At 30.2% G+C, this 25,670-nt stretch overlaps 1 protein-coding gene across 1 annotated transcript in view; it reads left to right on the forward strand.

Moving 5' to 3' along the window:
• Nucleotides 1-25,367, forward strand: part of LOC130891823 (DE-cadherin) — a 60,001-nt gene extending 34,634 nt beyond the window's left edge. Inside the window, exons 2-11 of the mRNA XM_057796848.1 lie at nucleotides 14,408-14,562; nucleotides 14,703-14,978; nucleotides 15,124-15,315; nucleotides 15,376-15,590; nucleotides 15,952-17,851; nucleotides 18,149-18,349; nucleotides 18,573-19,014; nucleotides 19,213-19,352; nucleotides 19,487-19,835; nucleotides 20,077-25,367. Coding sequence (XP_057652831.1) covers nucleotides 14,408-14,562; nucleotides 14,703-14,978; nucleotides 15,124-15,315; nucleotides 15,376-15,590; nucleotides 15,952-17,851; nucleotides 18,149-18,349; nucleotides 18,573-19,014; nucleotides 19,213-19,352; nucleotides 19,487-19,835; nucleotides 20,077-20,543 — 4,337 coding nt within the window. The 3' untranslated portion in view covers nucleotides 20,544-25,367. The remainder of the gene's footprint in view (nucleotides 1-14,407; nucleotides 14,563-14,702; nucleotides 14,979-15,123; nucleotides 15,316-15,375; nucleotides 15,591-15,951; nucleotides 17,852-18,148; nucleotides 18,350-18,572; nucleotides 19,015-19,212; nucleotides 19,353-19,486; nucleotides 19,836-20,076) is intronic.
• The last annotated feature ends 303 nt before the right edge of the window (nucleotides 25,368-25,670 follow it).

Here is a 25,670-nt window from a genome sequence, read left to right on the forward strand (position 1 = left end):
TTATAATTGGCAGTTATGTGGACTACTTACTTTCACGTAGGTGTATTAACTAATCAATTTTAAAATTTCGTTTTGACCTCTGATGATTCAAGTCTATTATTTTTCTCTGAACGACTTTAAATAATTTCCAGAATTGGATTTGGTTGTCAACGTATTATTGATATTTATTTCCTGTAAACAATTACTTACAAGGTGTGTATTTAAAATACCATGAACAATCATTCTACAATTTGACATACATGGTCTGATCAAAAATTGCGCGCGTAAATCGTATCGGTAATATTTTTTCATGTAAAGTTATACAACTTTATTGATATTCGTGTGAAGTTTAAGCGCCATATCTCAATTAATGTGTGTTTGTCAACTGTTTCTTTACGATGCAAGAAGTTTGTTTGACGTTATTGACTTCGCTTGAAATTTTGTGTTTACTGTTAACTTCACTTTCACTTCGTTCTGAGTAATAGAATTCAAATCGATATTAAATAGAAGGGGGATGTGTACATCGAGACCTGCTGCTTCGAATACTTTGAAAACGATATCTTTGAAGTACAAATAATACAAGAAATTTTTCCTGATGATGAAATTAAAAAATCATGAATGGGAATCAAAAGAAGAAAATTTTTTGTAAAACATTGTTTACGGAACTATGTTTTCGATGCGTCGTAATCATAATCCGTCCACTATAAGAAATTAGTTTCGGGAATAACCTGTACGGACTCAATAATCCCCAAAACTTAACGTTTGGAACGGATTCCATCATATGCCCCATCTGGATTAATGAAAATTTTTGGAAATCCTACAAAAGCAAATTATTTATACTTGGAGTTTAGAAATTTAGCTCCAAATGTTTTCTTTGGAGGGGTTATTTGAAATATTTTTGGACACGTCGTTTAAAGAGCCGAAAATATTAACGTATTAACGGAAAATATAATCCAACTTTGTAGTAGAATTACAGCTAAACAGCTGTAAGATATGAGTTTATCTTTGTATAATATATGTGGGTATTAGCTGGAAGAAGTGGATTATTTTATCTGTTATCACGATAAAATTTTGTTTAATATTGTTTTTTACCTTTATTTTTTTGAATCATCGTTTAGTTATTTTTGTTCATTTTTCGGAATCTATTACAAGCCACATAAATACCTAACCATATTAGTAACATGCATATCTAACACAAAACATCCTGATTCAATGAATCATTGTTCCTAATTCTTATTTTTGTGGACTCGACATACACTTTTTGTTTTGATACCTATCAATTTCAATTCTAATATGTAGTGTCCTTAAAGAATGGATTTCTAATAGAACAGTGGAGTCTATTATATTGGTATTTGGTTAATGTGTTTAAATTGAAATTCTCTGTATTATACTTTTAAGTTTAAAATTGATTTTTTCAATAATTCATTATTAATTTTGTTATTTCCGGAACCCAGTCGAGCTCTTGTACTTGAACAGACGTTTACCTAATCAATTCTTTGAAATCGGCAATTGTTTATTATACTTTTTTTATTTGTTACTAACAATATATATTTGTCTAATTCGATTATTGACGAACGTCTACAGTTATTTACATATATCAGAGAACGGCTGCAATGAACAAAATTATTTCAAATGAAAATTTTCGGAAATTGATCAAATAAAGCCTTTAAAGTTTTCAGTGTGATTCAGTCAACAATGTTGGGCATTCTGTCTTTACAAATCTTAATGTCCCTGCTCAACTACAGAGATAATTGGAGCACTGGACAAAATTGTCCAAGCTAGTACAGCCCTTTGCCATGTACCTGAAAACTGGAGTTCAACATTCTTCAATCTAAAGACCATAGAGAGACTTTTGAATCGACACAGTCCAAAAAGATGACACGGCCTACTGAACCGAAAAATCAACGGAACCCGCAATGTTCGAAAACCAGCTAGATGCTGGGGGCTGACTATTGCAGTAATAGCTCTCTCGATCAGAAAATGGATAAACCATTTTGCCAGCCAAACGATCGTGGCAGACAAGGGTGAAACTACCATGGTATCTGGTCGTAAGAGAGCTACTGGAGGAAATAAAGTCAATGGAAAATGCACTGTGGTGGTCAACAACGATGATTTTTTGAGCATCACTCGTGTAACCTTTCTCCACACTACACTACAAATCAATTCTGAGAGCTCTGGAAGTAGTGGGGACCTACTGTTGAAAGTCAATCACAAGAAGACTGAGATTGTGGTCTTTACAAGTTATTTTGGAAAGTAAATACTCATGGAAAAGGAGGTTCACTGAGGTCTTAAGACAACCATGTAGCTGCTACTACGTATACAATCAAAGAAATCCGTAAACTCATACTGTCTTACGATTCTCTAGTTTGTCTTCATATGTGACATCTACTACACGTATAGATCCGAAGGCGAGCTGGCAAGAGTAAGAGTATGCACGCGCAAAGTAGTGAAATCAATATTTTTTACCTAAAGAAAAACGTTTCTGTTATGCAGACCGAACTACTGGCTATAATCAGTATCAAAATAGTATTTTTGATCTAATTTTAATTAGGCAATTGAGGCATGTTTGAGAAATTGGCATAATCTTATATACGAACATTCTTTTAGAGATATAAAGTAGTCTTAAGTATTTTATTTTTAACAATCCTTAAATTGGATCATATAGCATTAAGTCGATTAATACCTCCTGGGGAAGCGACGTTCAGCTATTTCTTCAACAAGTCTACTCAATGGTCTTGTTGTGTCCTTTTCCTTTTGATTTTTGTTAGATTCATCCTGTATACATGGTAGCTTGTACTAGCCGGCTGTACGCCGATCCGGAAGTTTCTCTGCGCAAACAAAATGTGTTTATTGTCTTACTTAAAGACCAAATTGCATCATACAAATTTATCTTTGTGTGCACGTTATTCAAACATTTTTTCTTCTTGTTTATCCTATTTATGTCTCTTAATTATCGCATCTTTTTCTAAGTGGTAAACATCCTTTCACAGATTTATAGAGTGCATAGATTTTTTATTAATAATTCGGTCCGATACACTCAGCACAAATATTCAGTGAATCACTAGTTTGATTTGAGGTTTACATGTCGTCACCAGTTTACTAATCTACGAAGCGAAAACAGAACCGGATTTGTGACATTTAAATAACTAAAATACCATAATTTCTTTGTTGTCTCTGAGATAATATGAGTGTGTTTTATAAATAATGTCGGTTTCCAATGTTCACTTTGTTTATAAAATAATCATACAAATAGGAAGTAATATTCGGAGTATAGCCCATCGTATTCTAGGCTTTTGACCCAACGTCCTGAAATTATAGAAATCAGTGGAAATGTATTGCCATTGATGTCAAGGGAACGATACGAACATACATATAGACAAATCATGGACTGACAAATGGAGAAAAAGTGGAATCCTTTTCAGCGAATGTGTTCATAACCTATTTTGGTGATCTCTGTACCAAATACTAATCCAGTACCTTGTGGTCCATATATTCTATGCTAAGGTTTATAAACATGACGTCCAACTCTAGTTCTTCAAACTAAAATTTACGTTTTTAGACCTCCTTTATTTTTGGAATTTATAGATGTATGCGAAAGGTGAACTTTACAATATTAAACTTGGTGATATCAAAGACGTGAACTCAGCTTTAATCGTCGATTACTAAAACTAAGAAATCTCGACAATTTGTTATTGCTAACCTACAGGAATATCTGAAAAGATAGAAGATTCTTTGTCAATTATCAAAAAGGAAAATGCCCAAAGCAAGCAATTTGTAGGCATCAATAAATTTGGTAGATTAGTTAAAGACACCACTAAATATTTGAAGTTACCTAACCCAGAAACTTACACAGGGCATTCATACAGAGTACCAACAAAACTGGCGATCTTCTAGCTCCGAAACGACATTGTAGATGGCAATCCAGTGTAACTGCTGACGGTTATGTATACGATGCGATCAGTAAGAAATCTCTCAACGTATTGTAGTAGCTGAAGGATCCTCTTCGGATGCCACTTTGTGAAACTACATTTGCAACACCAGAAAAGAATTGTCAATCTGATACACATAAAATGCAAAATTTTGTATCAACTGACGAACAAAAAATAGTTAACAAACGTCAGTAAGCACCAATTTGTTTTCAAAATAACTTTATAATAAACTTTAATTAAAAAAATGAATACTGCGTTTTTCTGTGGTTGTCGGAAAAATATCATGTCCAACACGTCGTTAATTCGATTTCACACTCATTTATTTAAACCACTCGCATACTGGCTCAATTCTACAAACTCGTATGAAATCATCCAATTTCAACACTTGTTATTCAATATACTATTAATTGTACAACTTGTATGTGTCAGTTTTCCAAAATCTGTTAAATTACAAATACATCTATCAAGAGCGAATGTTTTCCTTAGAAAAAAAAAAACATAAAAAGAAACCAAATATTATTTGATTAGATGGTAAATTTTTCTTCCTTGTTCAATTTGACAATATCCAAGTCTATTATAGAAATCTGAAAGAAATCTAAAATCGGGAGATTCCAAACCACCTGTCCATGTCCTGGGAAACATTATTCAAGTAATTTCGAAAAAAATTTAGAGTGTGGCGATTTACCGAATATTATTAAAATTGTTGGCAACTTCATTTATTTATTTACTTTCTCAAAAAATCTAAATATTTCAGTCTGTTCAAATTGCCTACAAAAAAGGTCCAAAAAACTTTACCTCATCCGTCTAGGATTGGTATGACTCCAATATTTCAAATTATAACTATTATCATACCATTCAACTTCAAAAAATGAAGTATTACTTGTAAAATGAGGGCCTGTATCTACCTTTTAGATTACGATTTCACAAATTAATAATAAGAAAGACGAAGGTAAAAATCTGCAGGACTCTAATAAGACCAATCGTAACTTATGGCAGTGAATGTTGGGTGATGACACAACAAGTCCAAGAGATACATAGAGAAGGCGATGAAATACTAAGCAATGAAAACATCGGCCGATTGATTAAATACCAGATATTGAGATGGTTTGGCCACACTCAAAGAATGGAGGATAAGTAGGTGCTTAAGAGAATTAAGAATCCCAAAATATATAGCATTAGAAAAAGAAGCGGATCCATATAAGATCTATCAAGTTCACGAAAACTTACAAAAAATAAATTTGAGAGAATGGGGAATTTTAGTAAAGAACGGACCAGTTCTTTACTAAATGAATGCGAATTATGGAGAAGGCTAAAGTCACATCAAGCTATAGTGCCAATTGGTAAAGTACTAGCGTTACTTTGTAAGGACCAAACTTATTCTTTTCAATAATGATACGATGGATCCTACATTAACGTAATGTTTTAATATATCTTCCTGAATAAATGCAAATACATGCAAGTTTTAGAACGACTTTTGATTCTCCAAAAATCTTCACAATTATAAAAACTGCAATTTTTGTAATTTTATTGCAAGTTGAATACATTAAATAAGAGTTACCTCATCATTATATTTACGGTCAACGTCATCAAAATAATCGTTATTTTTTCTTGTTCAGTAAACGTATTGAAATTTAAAAGTACCTAATTACAATAAACATTTTTTACTAATAACTGTAAGAAATAATTCATGACATTCAACACAATTGATGATTGAATCTTCTTAGTTTTTTTACATAAACAATTTTCTAATAATTTTAATTTCTTCACGGTTGTAAAACCTAGTAAAATATAGGTTACACAACAGACATTACACGTGTCAATACAAAATTTGACTTTGACTTTGAAGCATTAAAAATTGATATTTTATGTAATAAAACAGAAAAAAAACTTATGCCCTGAAAAAGTTTTGAAATTTATGAGTCTGATTAAACCATATTTATCAAAATCCGTAAATCATTCAAATAATTTTTTTATTAAGTTTCACTGTCAAAATAACTATATATAACGAACGATAATTTATAAGTTCACACTTTACTTTTCCTTTTCTATATTAGCTTTGATAACGCTTTTCTAAGCTCACAATATTTTGATAAAAACTTTCTCCTTGCTTCTCTGAATACACTCCATTCCCTGTTGTTTTTAAATATATCTAAATGAGCATGTAGCATATGTATTTTTGATGATATCCTGTAACCCATCGCCTAAGCATTAATTTAGTATATCTTCAACTAACCGATTTTAGCTTTCAGCTTTGTTATTTCCAAAAAATCCAAAACCTACTGCTTAAAAACCATTCCATTTCGCTTTTTCAGTACAATTTAGCAAAAGCTTCTGAAGTTCCATCCAGTTTTTGAAAAAAATTTCTCCACAATCCTAACTTGATGTGCAGAAGTGGCATTAACCCTTTTTCGACTTCCAACAATTTGTCTCAAATTTGACGTTTGGTTTTTCGACACAAAGCTCTGTTGTTACAGGCAATTACCATTGAATATAGTACTTAGTTTTCGCACTGTAGTTCCATAAAAAATCCCACCATTTTTAAACCTCCAATCAGCTGCCAGTTATACGCGATACTTTCCGGATTTCAAGCAAGATTTCAACAAAGTAATAATTTTCATCAAGATGGAATCGATTAGAAAAGATGGAAATTTGAATATAAATCTGTTGAATCATAAAACAGCTTTCAAGCTTTTTATAGTCAATGAATAATCGCCATTCCCTAGGAACGCAGATATTCCAATTTCTTCGAACATACAGCAAAATCTATCTACTTTTGTGAATAAGAATATTACATGCCTGGTTCTCTCATCCATGACATCGAACAGCAACTGAATTCCACTGTTTTCAGAACTCTGAAAGCTCTTTTTTTGGTAAATTTAAATATCTTATCTCCAGTAATTAGATGGTCTTTTGATTTTCTAGTTTAGGTGAAAATTTCTTAGCATTTTTATTAGAACTAAGAGATAAACTATTTTTATGCAATAATTACCTTACCTTTCAAAAATTATAGCTACAAACAACATGTGGAGCCCATAGTTTGTCTTGATGCCGAACAAGACTGTCAAAATATATTTCCTAAGCTTCACAAAGAACGTGAGATGTCTTTCGTTCGTATTTAACATCCCAAACTTCAATAAATCAACCCCACAGACAACACAATACATCTGCATTGTATTTACATTTTCGAGAAAATTTTTTTCTAAATGCGAATGTCATTCGACATGTTTTGTTTCCAACGTTGACTTTGGAAAGTCAGTTTTTTGAGCCGCATCAAAGGAATACCCAACATCGAATCAAAGTTCGAACCAACGCTTGTGGTACAACTACACACATTTCTTATTTTCTTACGCGTGAATGCTACGAATTTTGTTTGAAAAACTAAACTTATATAATATAAAAAGGCCTTTATACACAAATTTCATACAATATTTTTTCTACTAGGTAGTGAAAATTTGATAGAAATACAAAAGTTTAATGGTAATAATAGTAGTAGTAGTAGTAATAATAATAGTAATAATAAAATATATGATATATTCATTGCTATTTTGAACATTTTAATCACGTTTAGTACAAATGAACAAAACCACAAACGAATTTATTCATTAACTCTTCTCCTCGACATGTATAGTTCCACCTAAAATTAATTATCACTGCCTAAGTAGAAAAATAAAAAATGCGCGACTTGAATCTAGGACCTCCCGCATGTGAACCTCGTACTCTCACCTCTACACTACGAAGACCTTAATAATACGTTTTTTTACGCATTACTGCTTAAGGTATGTTTCTTTACGCACTAGTGTGTTCAAAGTACGCACGGTAGAAGAAAAAAGTATTTTCTTTCCGTTAAAAATATTAATTTCTTTATAATATTCATAATAAATTATTAAGACGGTGTTCATTTCACATTTTATATTCTAAACCTTGGGCGAACAATGATGCGAAAGAAAAAAACTGAAGATGTTAGCAAAATGCACAATAAATTCTTAGAAACAGTCTCGCAAGCTATATCATTAAAACACGTCGCTATTTCCGTACATATTTTATAAAGAATATGAATCAGTTAAACCAGTTTTATACGGGTCGCCAGGATGTTTCTTCGATTTTCTTTATTTTATCTGTAAATTCCACAGAGTCGCCTCACTTATTACACAAGCATTTCGCCTTGTCGACCAATACTAGTGAACCAGATTTACATTGTGTGCATTTTCAGCGTGTGCAATCAGATGGAATATTATACCGGCTTTTTTAAAAACTGTTCATTAATGATAACTAACTTTTTTATAACTAGATGTTGGAGATTTGTACTAGAAATGAAACAAGAAATGTCTATTTTTCATTCAAATTTATTCTAATACACAATGTTATAATCGTATTTTCAAATTATAATTATATATAGTTTTTCAAAAATTATTTTACAAATCTGAAAAAAATTTTACTCTCAACTTGTTTGGTTTTAAAGAGATGACAGGATGTAGAGTTTTGTTAGGATAACTGGCTTAAATTTTAATTCGAGTGTTTTCTATAATAACCATCATATTATCAAGTTAATGTTTCAAACCAGACTATGTTAAAACAAGAGATGTAAAATAATTATCTTAGGAGAATATTGGAAAATAATTGTATTCATATTGTTGAAGAAAAAAATAATTTCTCACGTGTTACATTTAATTGCTTAAGAAAGGAAAACTTTAAAGATGCCAGTGAAAACACGTTGGATTCAAAATATAACTCAAAATCTTTAGCTGTTCAAGAAGAATCCAGCAAAGCGTAACCTGCATTTTAAACGAAAATATATTTTATACGGGTTAAGAAAATTGACGACTTGTTGAGTCCAATTGTAAAATGGATAACAAAATTAGAATTTTTGGCTACTATGAAAATATGGTTCAAGATGACGAAAACAAATTCTGGCAAAGTTTGAGCTCTTAATATCAATATTTAGAGGTGTCGCATCGTGATTTTTGATTTTCCATTTGAATTATTTGAATTTTAATTACACATTTTTTTTCTTTTTGAAACTTTAATGTATTCCAACGAATTATTGTGTAGTAAAAAGAAATAGATATTTTTGTGGGAAATTAAACGTCCTACAAAAAATGTCTGAAATAATTTTTCGCTCGATTCAAAGTTATTCGCTTTCATTCCAATCGTGCTATATAATATATGATGACTCAAAATTTTTTATATTTTTCTATAAAAAAAGGTTTTAAAAACATAAGACAATATATTTTTCGTGATTTTCTACATTTTTCCTCCAAAATTTATTGAGAAAAACTTATATAGCACGATTGGAATGAAAACGAATAACTTTGAACCGAGCGAAAAATTATTTCAACCTTTTTGTGGTCCGTTTAATTTTCTATAAAAATATTTATTCTATCACACAATAACTCGTTGGTATATATTAAAATAAAAAAAATCTCGAGTGATTTAAATCACCATGCGTCACATCCTAAATATTGATATTAAGAGCTCAAACTTCACCAAAATTTTTTTTTCATCTTAAACAATATTTCCGTAGTAGCAAAAAAAATTGAAAGTTACGGTCCGCCCTATTGTGAAGGCATTTTTTGAAATGAAATTTTTCTCTACAACTGTTCCCATTGGCACTAGTTTTAAAAAATGAAAAGAATTATGTACTTGAATCTTTGAAGAAGAGGAAAGCTATGGCGTTAATGCCTATTCATTTTACCGCTAACATTTTGATTCCTGAATTACAGCAGAGGAGCAAATAAGGGATTCAAAATTCATTCATCCACTAGCAGAAGTTGTTGAAACTTTTTTAGAAGAGAAAATTCTATTGAACTTAGCTGAATATCGAGCACAAGAAATTTTTTTGGAAAATTTTAAGTGATTAAAACAGATGAAAAAATAAATGATACTACATGGTGTAAAGGGACATGTAAAAGAATGAGTCTGGCAAAAATCGCATTATTAATATTAACTATGCATTTCACAACGGTTACAACTTAACAAAGTTTCAGTACTTATGGAAAAAGAAATCGATTACCCACAAAAAAATGTGGAAAGATGTAGTAAACTAGATCTGTATTCTCTACCTCAAATGTTCGCCAAAAATCTATCAGCGTCAATGAGTTTAAATAGTTGATGATAAAACAAAACACTGAAATTAAATATAAAAATTGAAAACTAAACTAACATCTGAATATTAAATTGAAGTAATTATAACATTAATTAAATACAACGTTAAGAAACGCCATTGTCGACAACTAGCGAAATATTTTATTCAATTCAAATAATGGATAAGCTGCTTTCAAATAATCAGTTGACTCTTTTCTTTCTTTGGCGGCCCTTAGATTTCTTACAGGAGTTACTAAGAATACAATAACTAGTGAAAGTCGCTACTTTCAAATTCATCCTGGTATATCAGTTTTGCGGTCGGAACCCTTCAATACTCTGTAAACAACCTAAATACTTTGAAAATATAAATTTCGCTTTCATGGTGTGAAAAAGATGCTCTATTCTTTTCTCTTATTTATTATTTTATTAATTATTTATTTTTAATCATCTCAATTCCTCTCATCCAATGTCCTTTAATACACGCGAATATTTATTAAGTATATTAAGTGACATTATTAACCAAAGGGTAAAACAGAAAACTGCTTTGAGCTACGTTGTATAAAACTGTTTAAATTACAACATAAAACGTCGAATTAGGTTAACGAACTAATCTACGTTTCCTCAATAAAACATAAACAAGAAAAATATCTGACCTAATATTTAGAGTACAACTTGAATTTCATTACTTTCGCTGTGAGATAAATAGGGTTTGAAATTTGGAAATATATTTAAAAATAGCTCGTTGATAATATCTGGTTAGTTTCAAACGTCAAAGTAAAATTAAGACAACTTTTATATTAAAATGTATTCACCACACACTTCAGTATGAAAGTTTTTCCATATACATAGTGCGGTCCTTGATTTCTTGGTCTCGTATAGCAAATAAATTTTTGACTGAACAAAGTTTGTTTACGGTGACATGTGTCCATCATGTTCACCAATTAAAAGTTGTTTCGCTGGGGACGAAAATCATTAGAAATTGACCCATGTGCAGGAGGTCCTAGTCCAGAAAACATTAAATTAGTGTAAGAAATTGTTCTAAGTAACCGGCGCCTAAAATCAAAGGAAATTACAGCACCGACCGGTCTTCCCAAAACAAGTGTTCTAAGGATCCTAGATGAGCATTTAAATATTATAAAAATTAATGCAAAATGGGTGCCTCGAATTTTCAGCGCAGTGCAAATGATGAAACTATGGTTTTTTTACTATGATCCGACATCTAAAAGATACTCCATGGAGAGGCATCGGAAAGGAGAGCCTGTGCCAAAAGAAAAGCAAAAGTCACGAAAAGCACCCAAAAAGTGATGGCTACAATATTTTGGGACTGCGAGAGTATCCTTTCGATTCATTTGGAAGAATCAAGTAAAATCGTGAATGCGGCATATCAATTTGACTTACTAAGGCAGTAGTATCAAAAAATTATCGAAGAAAGGCTTAATGACAATGCTCCAGTCAATTCTGCTTCGCTTTCCAAGGTTACTGTACATGAATTTGGCTTCACATAGAATGAACTCCCACTATATAGTCTTGATCTCGTTCCGTCCGACTATTTTTTTTGCAAAGCTGAGGATCGATGTAGTTAACATTGCAATGTTAAACCAAAATTAACATCGCAGTTAAAAATCGTGTTCTTTCTATGTTAGGCTAAGATGTCATGGATCACAGTATTTGTAACATTTAGCTGAATAGCATACATGAGTAGATTTAACCTATCCAAAAAAGATATTTGATGGCCAGGGAAAAGCTGTAAGACGTGAAGTTTTTTGTTATATTGAAAAAACCACATACAGAACAATTTTTGTTCAATATTTAATAAATGACTTTACAGGTTTTTCAATGTTGTGTAACAACCATATTTGTGATATTAAACGAACATTGAACAAAGTAATCTAGTTATTTAACTAGCTGTTCATAGTTTGTATCCATAGTTTTGCCCAACAATCTCTTCACGACACTTAAGAATAAGTTCTAAGCTCTTAAGTTCTTGCGTGGTAAGTTTCTCTATAATCTAACTTCTCATGACAAGTTTAATGTGAAGTAGATGTGAAAGGACATTTTTGGGTCCATTTCTGAGTTACATACCTGGGATTTTGAGAAATCGATTGAAATTCGAGTCTTTAGACCAAAAAACGGCAGAGTTACGTAAATCCTACTTGAAATCCCACCAAAATCACTGTAAATTTCAAATCACCACATATCTCCCACTTGAAATGGTTGTAAACTATTTTATCTAAACGGAGTCGCATTTTTTCGTAGGTTATTTGTATTGTGGAATAACATAGCTTCTAAACTATCTATTTTGATAAATCTATGAACAATCGTCATTCACAAGTAAGAATGCTTGATATTCAGTTACTGCATTAAACCATCGGTATAAATACAGGGACATACCGAATTTTTCATATTTTAAAATATGGAAAACGCGGCATTTCTTTTTCTAAAAGTTGTAAGTTTACGTTTCTTTGACAAGTAAGTTCCACTTCTTAAGACGGTAACCAAATTCTGACTGTTGATTTAAAACCCAAAATCACGTTCTAAATCATTTAACTATTTTTTAACAATCAAATATGGCTTGCCGCAACTGGAACAATTGTTATTATCTTCATTATTCCCCCAAACAATATCTTTTCATCGGTACTGGTAATTCTGAAATGTGAGGAACTGGTCTTACGGCAGATTGCAAATTTGAATATTCCATCTAAAACTTTTCTTTTTTGGAATAACCTTTAGTCTTTGTCATACAAAATTATACCATATTATATTATATTACATTACTTATATTATATACTATATTATATACCAATTATACCATACCATGCTATACCTTTGGAAATGCAAAAGGCATACTTTTCTTTTCTTTTCACTCAGCCACTGAACTAATAACACGCTACAGCTGACACACCATACATAGGGAGCCTTGATCTCCGATAACAACACCAAACTCATAAAACAAGACTTCGACGTTTTTAGTAAATGGTATGACTTACGACTTACACCATCAATTCGTCACAAATATAACAAAACCATTTTGGTCGTTGACAAATTTCTAAACTACACAAAACCATTTACTTCCAAACTGAAATATAAACTAATTAAGAGAATGAAAAACTTACACAATAAAATCGCGCGCTTATTAGGACAAGCTAATTTAATAAAAGTGACTACTTGAGAAAAACAAGGATTCTAAATATCATCGAAAAATGATACGTATTGTGAATACTTGGAAGGTATTAGCATTATAAAAATAATCTATGAAACTGTGTTACAAAAATCCTGTAGGCCAGTGTATTACTTAAAAACGAACTTATATTTTTTGTTATTTTTATCACAAATTCTCGGAAATGGCAAGTACTACCAAATTTTTTTAAAAAGTTCTGTGAAAATTATTATCTCAACAAATAAAAGGGTAGATTAGATATCATGCATTTGATATTGAACAACAGTATGAGATTTTTTACATAGTAGTAATCGATAAAAATATATTATACATACTACCTCAAACGTACAAATTGAAAAAATTACTTTTTTATGATAAATATATTTTTTTTATTTTATCACCTTATGGTTTAATATTTCTTCTCTAAGTAACCCAAAAACTTTTTATTGAAAAAAAATTGAGAAAGTTTCTAATCTGCTCATTTGACAGAGTTCACTGCTTAACAATTTTATAGGGAATAAAAAGGATGATCAGTATATTTAACTCCACAAAAAATTTTCGAAAATTAGATTTTAAGTCAATTTTATACCTATATCTATTGGCGATGTATTGTTTAAAAACAATATAATTCAAAGGTCATAAAGACAATAATATTTATTTAGAACCCATGACAAAACTTCTATCATAATCTAATTAGTTTTATTCTTCTGTCAATATAAACAATATTACGTAATAATAAAATGTTATGGTTATCATCCATAATTTATACAATAAATAAAAAGCTAATTGAATAAATTTTACGGTTTCTCATCCGAGTTGATTGACCATGTAAAACGCTATCAGTGACTGATGAATATCATATAATAAAATTAGTAACAAGTCACAGATGAGTAAAGGAAACAAATATTATTAAGTTATAATAATGCATTATAAAAGTATTCTAAAAATCGAATTAAAATGCATATAATACAACATATTCATATAAATAATAATTAGTGTAAGCTCATCAGATCGATGACTTAACATTTATACTGCTTTCTTTAGACTCTTCCTGTAGAGGGTTCTTTAGATAAATTTTCTCATATCAAATTCAACATTTTGTATTATCTCAAAAATATATTTCAATAATTTTTTTCAAAATCACTGTTCGATTATCTGAACGCCTTCTATAATTACCTAAACGTTGCAGAATTAAAATATATTTTGAACATAAAAATATCATTTATCATGTATTTTGATTCTATTTTTTTGTCTGTTACAGGAATTAATGATGTATTATTAGTAGATACGTTTTCACAACCACATGAAAAGGCAGCAAATATGGTAGTGGATAACCACAAACCAAAATTCATAGGTTGTCAAGATTATAAACCGTCTGTAAAGGAAGAACAACGAAGTGGGACATATGTTATGACTGTAAGTACTATTAAATTATTAAGAATATTTGTATCTTTGTTTGCCTATTTAATATTTCTTAATTCATTTGAAAACGTGAGTATTCTACTTGAATTCAGAAAACAATTACGTTTACCATTTAAAAGAGATATATATTTTAGGTTGAAGCTCATGATGAAGATCCCAAAGATGCAGGGGGAATAATCACTTACTCCCTCATCCACAGAGATGGAGAACGAGTTTTATTTGAAATAAATAACAGAACTGGCGAGCTAACGACAATCCAAGGATTTGATCGTGATGAACCTGTTCGACAAAAGGAACTGTATGTAACTGTACAAGCTGTGGACAATGGAAGACCTCCGTTGGCAGATGTTTGTACATTTACAGTCACTATAACTGACATTAACGATAATGCACCCCAACTTGATAAACTTGTAAGTTAAATGATATATTTGAAAAATTTTTTATTATATATCCATAAACTATTTGACATTATTTCTAAAACCAAAAATCTTGTCAAATAAACAATCAAAAATTCTACTTTTGTTTTTTAAAAGAGATTTTTCAACAAATTTTTAGCAATACGATACTCAGGTATCTGAAGATTTAAAAATAAACAGTGAAGTAATGAGAGTATTCGCCTATGATATTGATGATGGTGAAAATTCAAGACTTTCATATAATTTTTCAAATCAGAATAGTCAGTTTAATCAGTACTTCACGATAGACCGAGACACAGGTGTTGTTTATTTAAAAACTCCTTTAACTGATGTAAGTGTTATTATACATTGAAACTTTCTGAGACTAGATTACTTGAGATTTTCCTTTTAGAAAAAGAATACAAGATTTACCAGTGTAGTGTATGTATCTGATAACGGTTATGCTGATCAAGAAGGCCAAAAAGAATCATCCGCTAATATTTCTATAACAGTAGTTGGATCTGATAAACAACCTCCTAGATTTACAAGAAGAGATCCTGAAGGCGTTTTAGAAATTCCAGAAAATTTTAATGATTTTACAAAACACATAGTTACAGTTGAAGCTGTGTAAGTATTAATAATACTTTAAATTAAAATAATCACTAACAATTTTTTTGTCTTTTTTTGAGTTTATCTCTTTCCTAAGACAATTCCTGTTTGATCTTTACCTCCAAGTTTTTAAATTTATCATGGTTTCACTAAAGAAATTTTGCTTTACTTATTTGGTAGTATCTTAAGTGAAACAGTGTCTTAATGAGGAAAAGAACCACACAGTTAGATTATTTTTCTTTCTTTTAAAATATATGTTTTGAAAGTGACACATTGTAAAATTTGTTAATAAGATAAATGTCAATTTATATGTAATCTCTTATACATAACTATATAAAGTAGCATAGCATTAATCAATCTATGAAAATTTATATTTTAGATCAAATTTAAAGGACCCGCAACTTGCGTTTGAGTTGGTAAAAGGCAAGACATTCCAGACAAATAAGGATCAAACTTTTCTACTTGAAGCAGATGGGAACAAAGCTTATATAAAATTAGTTCGTCCTCTTGATTATGAAACTGTAACTGAGTATACTTTGACAATTAGGGTGAATAATAAAGATTCTATGGATGCCTCCATAAATATTCCAATTAAAGTTTTGGATGTTAACGATGAAATCCCAAATTTCCTAGAATTTTTGAAAGGAAGTGTTGTTGAAAATGATAATCCTGGTGTTCAAGCAATACAAGTTAGAGCTATCGACAAAGATGGCACTGCTGCTAATAATATTGTTAGCTACGAACTTTTAGACAACACAGATATTTTTGCTATAGATAAATCAACTGGTATCATAACGTCTAAAATTGCTTTTGACCGTGAAACAGTACCACTATACCATGTAAATGTTAAAGCTTATGATAATTCCCCATCAGCTCTGTTCAATACTTCGGAACCCAATAATGTGAAACAAACTTTCCAGATAAGTATAGAAGATCAAAATGACAATAGACCTGTATTTACACATCCAATTTATACCTTCAGTAATATTACTGAACTTGCTGATATGTTAAGTAATGTTGGAGAAGTCAAAGCTCTAGATAATGATACAGCTTCACTTATAAGTTATAGTATTATATCTGGAAATGATAATGAGTCATTTACGATTGAAAATACAACTGGTAGAATAAAAGTAAATAGAAAACTAGACTTTGAGTGGAAGGAAAACTATAATTTAACAGTTAGAGCCTATGATGGGGCGTATGAAGATTTTGCAATTGTTGTTATTCTAATAACAAATGAAAATGATGAAAGACCAGTTTTTGAGCAGTATCCTGATGATATATATATTGATGAAGAAAGAGTTGATTCGAATTGTATAATTACGGTAAAAGCATATGACCCAGACATCAAAGATAGAAGTGCTGATCAGCATATAGTATATGATGTAGCAAAAGAACAAAAAAGTTTTCTCACAGTTTCTTCTGATGGATGTGTGAAAATAATTAAACCCTTAGACAGAGATCCACCATATGGAAGCCCGATTCGTCAAGCTTTTATTTATGCCCGTGATAATGATGGAGGCACTAATTCCTTGTTAGGTACAGCTGAAATAGCAATCCATTTGAATGACATTAACGATAACGCACCGTTTTTAAATGTGACTGAAATTGTTTGGTATGAAAATCAAGCTGCTGGTTTTATAAGTGTTCTGAGTGCAGATGATTATGATGGCCCGGATAATGGTCCACCATTTTCCTTCCGCCTGGACGATTCTGCTCAACAAGACATTCGCGAAAAATTTTCCATTGAAGGAGATCGACTATATGCTTTAGTTTCATTTGATAGAGAAGAACAGAAATATTATGATATTCCAATTGACATTACAGACAGTGGTCAACCCACCCAACATGGAGTTAGTACTCTAAGAGTTATAATTGGTGATGTAAATGATAATGAAGCAAAAGATGGGAACAGCACAATCTTTGTTTATAAATATGTCAATGGACCAGACACTGATATTCAAATTGGACGTGTCTTTGTAGATGATCTTGATGATTGGGACATTAACGACAAAGTTTTTGTTCAACAGGATTATTTTGAAGAATTTACTCTTAACCTAACTGATAATGGAATGATTCTAATGCGGCCATCAACACAAGAAAATGTCTACGTTTTACATTACAGAGTTACTGAAACGCATGACCCTGAAATACAGGAACACACTGTTAACGCCATAGTAACTATTACTGTTAAAGAACTACCAGAAGAGGCTGTAGTGAAATCTGGATCAATTAGAATAAATGGAACCACTAAGGAAGCATTTGTAGAAACTGTTCACGTAAGTATATGTTAAAAATTCTATATCCAAAATCGATGCAACCAGATAAAAATATTTATAAGACTTACAGGTCAATTTTATGATTATATATATATATATATATATATATATATATATATATATATATATATATATATATATATGCTCTTAATACACATAGCAACAAACTTTTGTCCTTTATATGTAATTATTCAAAGAAATTTACATTCTTCATTTACCTGACATGTTCGATGATTGAAATGTGCATTGGTTTAAAATTTTGAAGCTACCACATTTGAAGTGTTTAATTATTTTCAGAATGAAAAGAGTAAAAAGGATATACTACATCAAGAATTATCGAAGATTTTGAATACATCGATGACAAATGTTGATGTATTTACTGTTCTGCATTCACCACACCAAGATTCAAATTACGTTGATGTTAGGTTTTCTGCTCATGGTTCTCCTTATTATGCTCCTGAAAAACTTCAGAATAAAGTAACGGATCACCAAACAGAGGTTTGCATATTTTATTTTCTTCTAACATTAACTAATGTGTATTTAAAAAGAAATCTAAGAAAAACAATGTTTGTAATTAAAACGTTCATAAGTAATTTTAATTCTGTATTATCTATCCTCTTTATTTATGTGTGAGGATAATAAATAAAGCTAACAATTAAACAATATTAATCCTACCTACATTAATTTTTTTGTGTTAATATAAATAAAATTTTTGTTTTAGCTTGAAAAAAAATTGGATGTGGATTTTGTTATGATAAATATAAACGAATGTCTCAACGAAACAATTTGTGGTAGTGATAATTCCTGTACAAATCAATTGAACATATCAAGAGAACCTGCAGTGGTGTTTACAAATCGAACATCCTTTGTTGGAGTAAGTGCGGTTGTTGATCCTGTTTGTGCTGCATTACCAAGAGAAATTATTGAATGTTTCAATGGTGGTATTCCTATAGAAGATGTTGCTTGTAGCTGTCCAGCTGGTTTTGAAGGACCACATTGCGAAATTCTCGCTATAGGATTTAGAGGCACTGGTTGGGCTATGTATCCATCATTTGATGCTTCCAATAGAACTGAAATCATCTTGCATGTTTTGTCGCAAACTGACAATGGATTAATATTTTATAACGGGCCTTTGACAGTTAGACAAACTGCTTTGTCCAAAGGTAATAATTAGTACATCCTTTAATTGAAAAAGGCTTTTATTGTAAGGAAATATAAAACAACTATCCCTTCTTTTTTCACTTTTGAGAACGAACGAACAAGTAAAAGAAAGACTAAGAAAAAAGAATAAACTGTTATAGAAGTTATCAACATACTAATTTTTTCACTATCATTATTTACTTGTTTATCATATATTTCAGATTATATTTCTTTGGAACTCAAAGATGGATATCCTTTTCTACAAATATGTACACATTCGACACCACAAGAAATATATTTAACTCAACGTAAACTAAATGATGGTGCATTGCACAAAATTAAAATAGGATATGGAATTGATGTGAGTATTATCATTAATCATTATCATTAATAGTTACAATTTTAGAAATAAATAACGAAAATCTACAAAGAAAATGTTTATTTCCATTTTTTATGTATCTCTCATTATATAAAACCCTAATAATTTTGTTTTAGGATATATCCTTAGAAGTTGACGATTGTGGAACGACTTGTTCAATTTGGACTAGTAAAACTGTTAAAGGTGTTCTCAGACCCAACGGTCCTCTACAACTTGGAGGCATGAAAAATAAATTCACTAATCAGGAATTCCAAACCATTTGGAATCGTCTACCACCAACAGACGTCAGTTTCACTGGTTGTATAAGAAACTTGACATACAATGATTACTTCTATAATTTAGGTGCTCCATCAGATTGGTACCAAGCATTTCCTGACTGTAATTATGGTATGATGCAAGCTGTTACTTTTGGAATTGATTCCAATTTCTTGGTTGCCATTCTTGTCTGTGTGGCAATATTAATAAGTAAGTTAAAATCCTGAAGTCATTATAATTCTACTAGCTCTGCTACAAATATACTCTCTGTTAATGTTATATGCCCCAGTATAATTAAACTTAGAGCACTCTAAAGTTGATGTTTATTTTTCTCAACATATTTCTACCTCTTAAAACCTTTTTCTATAGGAAATTCTTGGTATAATAGATTGAATAAGTATTTTTTTCACATTAATTTCAAATTTAACTAATAAGGACTTTGTAATTTCAGTACTTCTTCTGGCTGTTGTGGTTCACAGAAGAAAGCAAGACAATTTCAATGAAAAAGAAATAGACGATACTCGCGCAAATATAATTAACTATGAAGACGAAGGTGGCGGCGAATGCGATACGAACTACGATCTCTCCGTTTTCCGACCCAACATTGTTGATGAAAAACCTCTAATGAGAGACAATCCTGACGTGCCTGCAGATATAAGTGGATTCCTTGATAACAAAAAGGATAATTGTGACAAGGACCCAGATAATTTACCCTATGACGATGTCCGCCATTATGCATATGAAGGAGATGGAAATAGTACAGGATCTTTATCCTCTCTTGCTTCGTGTACTGACGAAGGAGACTTAAAATTCAACTATTTGTCAAGCTTCGGACCTAGATTCAGGAAGTTAGCAGATATGTATGGAGAGGATCCGAGTGATGAGGATTCCCACGACGGAGGAGAACAATCCTGGTGATGAATTCGATTTCCTGACTCCTTTGAAATAACTTTAGAAACTGATTTCTAATTTGTACTTAAAACTTTTAATATTGTTAACCAAAGATTGCAAAAGTTTTTGGAAAGAACTGAATAAAATTTGTAAATATTTAGACTATGATAGATGTCTTTAGACTGATACATAGCTAATGCTATTTTTTCAAGAAGTGACAGGCAGTTTGCTTTAAGAATAACTAAACTTTTCCGTCATAAGTTATATTTGATGGTTAGTTTTTAATGGCCTTTTACTAGGCTACTGTGATTTGAACAAAGTTAGAATAAGAAACTTCACATTGACTATGTTTCATACAGCATATTGATGTTCGTTCTGTTTTTTTTTTGGAATTTTTAAATTCTGTCAGCTAGGACTACTTGTTTCGGATTTGAATAAACACATGGTAGGTGGGGAACAAATGAACGACCATTTCTAAGTTGGGATTTCTGGAACCGCTGGTGATATTCGCATTGAACACACTGTTTACAATACCACTTTACCAACACCAACAATTACACTGTCCGACGGGCGCTTCGATAACCAAGTTATCAAAACACGCGTAGTAATTGTTAGTGTAAATAGTGTGTTCAGAACTATCATTAGTTTCTGAGGTACACAAATTCTTTTGATTTTATATATTATATAATGTCTTCTTAGATGCATTGTTATTGGGAATAGTAATATAGTTTGTATTTGGATGAATTTTCATATTACTTGTATAATTTTTAAATAAGCATTTGATATTCATATAATTAAAAGATAGCAAAAACTTTTGAAGGTACTTCTAATTGTCTTTATCAACTCCATACATAGGACTTCAAAGTTTTCTGCAAAACTTTGTTCAGAACTATTTTTATTATATCAAATATTTTTTCTTAGTGGATTAAACAAGTGATATAAAAAAAACTTCCAAATTATTTAGCTCTTAGCACAACCTTAGGTTTTCAGGTCTAGTACTTCAATAAAGTTGGTTAATTTAATTTTTTGAATCTTAAATTTTGTTTCAATTATTATTTCAAGTTTGGAGTATCACATATGTATACATTATACCTGTATATAATGTATACATATTTGGAATTTTCTAATTTCGTTATTTTTACAATTATTAGTTCGAATATCATTATGCTGCTTTGTACTTCTAGGTCAAAATTATTATTGTACAATTGTTAAATTAATGTATAATAAGATTGATCTTGAGTTGTACATCAACCAATGAAGTTTATAAAAATGCTTAAATTGTGGATATTATTTCTCCACAAAATAATATTGTTATTGGGAATTCTAGAGGCCTTGTATAGAGTTGCCTTATCAGGTTAGGCACAAATACCAATATCAAAATAGCGTGGTTCAGCAATACAATAAGAAACCATTTTTTATATATATATTTTTTCTATTTTTTACTAAGTTTTTTTGTTAGTTATGTTGTAATTTGGCATGTATTTAGGTTATATAAATATATTATACATATATTCTATAATCGCACTTGAAAACTGAATCAGTATTGCTGCGGCATCTATTTAGCACTATTTTACACTAATAGAATAAATAATATGCATTTATCTGTTATCTATATGTTTGTGTCCATACATCAATATGGGTTCTCAATTATTTTCACATATTGAATACAGTTTCTCCATCTTTCAGCAGTTATATTTTTAATTTTCGTGTTTATCAACTCGATCCTACAACTGTTTAAAGTAGATATATTATTGTTAGCACGTACATTAGACTTTAATTCATACTATATCAACTCGATTAGATTGAAAATACAATAATATGGTGGAAGCAGAATTACTTCGTGATCTGCTTTTTTTGAAATTTTGTCACTAACAAAATATGTCACATTCGCATAAAAAGTCTAGTATTTAACTTTTTCTTTTAATGTAACCTGGTATCTTATTCTTTTGGCAACTATGGTAGGATGCATTATCCATCACAATACACTATTCGGTGGTATATTCGGCATTAATTTATTTTGAAACCAATCTTACAAAGCTATGATCATCCAGGCTAGAATCGATTATTGTACAAAAAATATGTTACGAAAACTTTCTATAAAAAGTAAGGTTGTAACATAACATAGTAGATATTATTACTAGTTGTACTACAAAGGATGTTCGTGAAGTGAATTTCATGTTAAAATAAAAAAAGCATGTATAAATACAGTGAAGAAATTTTTTGCACAAAAATAATCTTTACCGGAAATTTGTTATACCGTATTTTTTAACGCTGTTTGTATCTCTGATATCCAAGGAAAGACTGCGTACGCCAAAAAACTTGAAGTTGCTCCGAAAGAATTTGGGTCTGTATGGAGGATGCTCGAAAACATTCCAGCTTAAATCTTGTGGAGTCTTCTCTACATAAAATCGCGGATTCTTTGTATACTTCACAGATTTGTCGATGATCATTAAGCTTAATGTATCTTGTATATCATAAACGACGGGATTTCTAATCCACAACCATTTAATTATATGTGCACAAAATAAACAAGCTCAAAATTGCGTCAATTTACTTAACGAAATCATCTCGTATTTTCATCAGACTGCTTCAGTAACTTAGTTGAAGTTATGTTGAAATCAAGTTCCTTTAAAACAATTGTTATACTATTGATAGGTACAGGTTTCTACAGTTTATATTTTTACCAAAAATGTCATGTTTTTTAGTGGTACAAAAGAATTAGTTAAAACATTATCTCAGTATTAATTATTTAGAATTTGTAAAAATTTTACGACCTATAATAAAATATCATTTGAAAATTGACAAATCTCTTAATAAAGAGCAATGTGATAATTGTCGTGTTGTTTTATTAGCTTGATCAAAGATAGTTCTTGTTAACTAATTTGAAAACTAGTGATTTATAATGAGATAAATAATTTTTGGGAAAATATATTGTGAATGGACATAAAATGTTCACTGTCGCTATTTTACGTTTGGATTAGTTGAAATGACAAACCGTCTACAATTTTTTCAGTATTAAAATTGATTTTTTTCCTCAAATATTGACTCGGTTTTCATAGTATATATTTCATTTCATTGACTATTTAATATTTATTATCGCAATTTTTCTCTGAAAATCAGGAAATACTATAGTTAGAGTTTATCTTCATGTCAGAAGGATTTCCTGGTTTTCATTATATAGCTTGTGTCACAAAATACAGTCTGTAGAGAGAACTTGAAAAGTATGATTTAATTGTTCAAAAACTAAGTTTATTTTGAAATGTTTCGAATTTGTAGATAATTTTAATTGAGTAATATGCACTAATTGTTAAATAATTCACACATTGTTCTCTTGAAAGAGATTTATTTAATACTTTACAAAACTTCGTATTTTCCTTATGTGTGTTTAAGTAAACTTCAATGATTCACTCTCCATACCATTTTAGAACCTGGGCGTTGATCTGGGTAGTAATAAGGTGACTTGGGTAATGTTCGTTTTTAATATTAGATTAACATTTTCTTTCTGTGGGCTAGTCTACAAATTTTGAATGCTGAGAGTCCCAAAATTGGTAAAGTAAAATCGATATTAAATATTGCCTCAAATATTGTTTGCTTTGGATGATATTAGTACATAACAATTTATCTACTTGTACTATAAGTTATATTTTCCATATGTTTTGGCATGTTGACGTGATAACTTCTTAATATATGTCATTGAGATATTGCCATAATAGTAAATTTTGAGCAACATATTGATCTGTACAGACTGTCTTATGATGCAATTTCTATTCTAGATGGATATATTTTATTTTCACTATTTGTACTGGGTTGTGCTTGAAACAGTTTACAAACAGAATATGATGGAGATAATACGGCTGTGGTAAAAATCAAAATAATCAATGTGATTCATTTTTATTAAGGTATTAAAACATATATTTTTCATAAAATATAACTTTAAATCTTACTAATTCATTTTGACAAGTGTCATCTATTTTTCGCTTTTTCAACTTTTTAAATTTTTTCTGAGAAATTACTTGTTTCATTTCGGTGGTCATTTATAGATAACCGATGATTATTACTATCTAATGGTTAATACTGTGAGGAAAAGTAGATCTTTGATGGGTATTAAAAAATTAATTTAGTGCTAATTTTTCAATGGCTCACATTGAACAGTGTCTAAAATGGTATTTATGAGGTAACATTCAAAATGGTGAATATCTGTACATGAAGAATTTTTGTGAAATTATAGGTTATTCTGACAGTTATCAGAATCTGTTTAAACCATTTTAGTGTTGTGCCAAATTTTTAATGACAATTGAAATATTTTCTCAATTAAAAAGTTGATACAATGTCACTGGGAAGGCCACTACTAGAAATGTGATCTCCATCTGAATTTGTTTCGTTTATTTTATACAAATAAATATTATTAAAAAAACTATTTTATAGTATTCGATATATGGAACATTCCTTTAATAATTTGTGATCTATATGGCAGCCATAGATGAAATTTTTATTTTGATAATCTATTAAAATTTTTGTCATTCCTTTTTTTTTATTGATCAGTATTTTTATCTCTGCATTTAAAACTTATTTATTAGTTATGGATCCAATATTTTAGGGTAGTTGTTTTGCATTGTATGAAAGTACTGATTAATTTAGATATATTCTTGAAAAAGTATTAGCAAAACTAAACACTTTCCAATGTAAATATATATTTCATGGATCAGTTTGAGTATTCAGTATAATTTTTTAAATGTGCCTTTAACTGAGCTCCAATAAAAGATAGTTTAGAATTATAGACATAGAATTTTTGCTCACTGCCATTTGTTAAAATGTGTAACTTCGATTTTTAATAAACAACATGGAAGAAAATGATATTTTGTTGCCCATTTCATCTTATTTCCTTATTCCAACATATATTTTAGGTCCAAAGGATGAAATGAAAGATAATAATTAATGTGACACATTTTTTATTAATGCACAAATACAGTAGGTAACATTTAAATTGTATACATTTATATTAACATTATTTTAAATGGTAACTTGCTACAAAAACATGGCTCAATAAAATTTTAAATTCTGGAGATGTAATTAAAATTACATTTTAACGTAAAATTGTCGCCCCGACCGTGAACAAGGCTTTAAATTAAAAAGACATCAAAAGGTAAGCCGGTA

Source organism: Diorhabda carinulata, chromosome 1, assembly GCF_026250575.1.
Source record: "Diorhabda carinulata isolate Delta chromosome 1, icDioCari1.1, whole genome shotgun sequence".
Classification (NCBI taxonomy): domain Eukaryota; kingdom Metazoa; phylum Arthropoda; class Insecta; order Coleoptera; family Chrysomelidae; genus Diorhabda; species Diorhabda carinulata.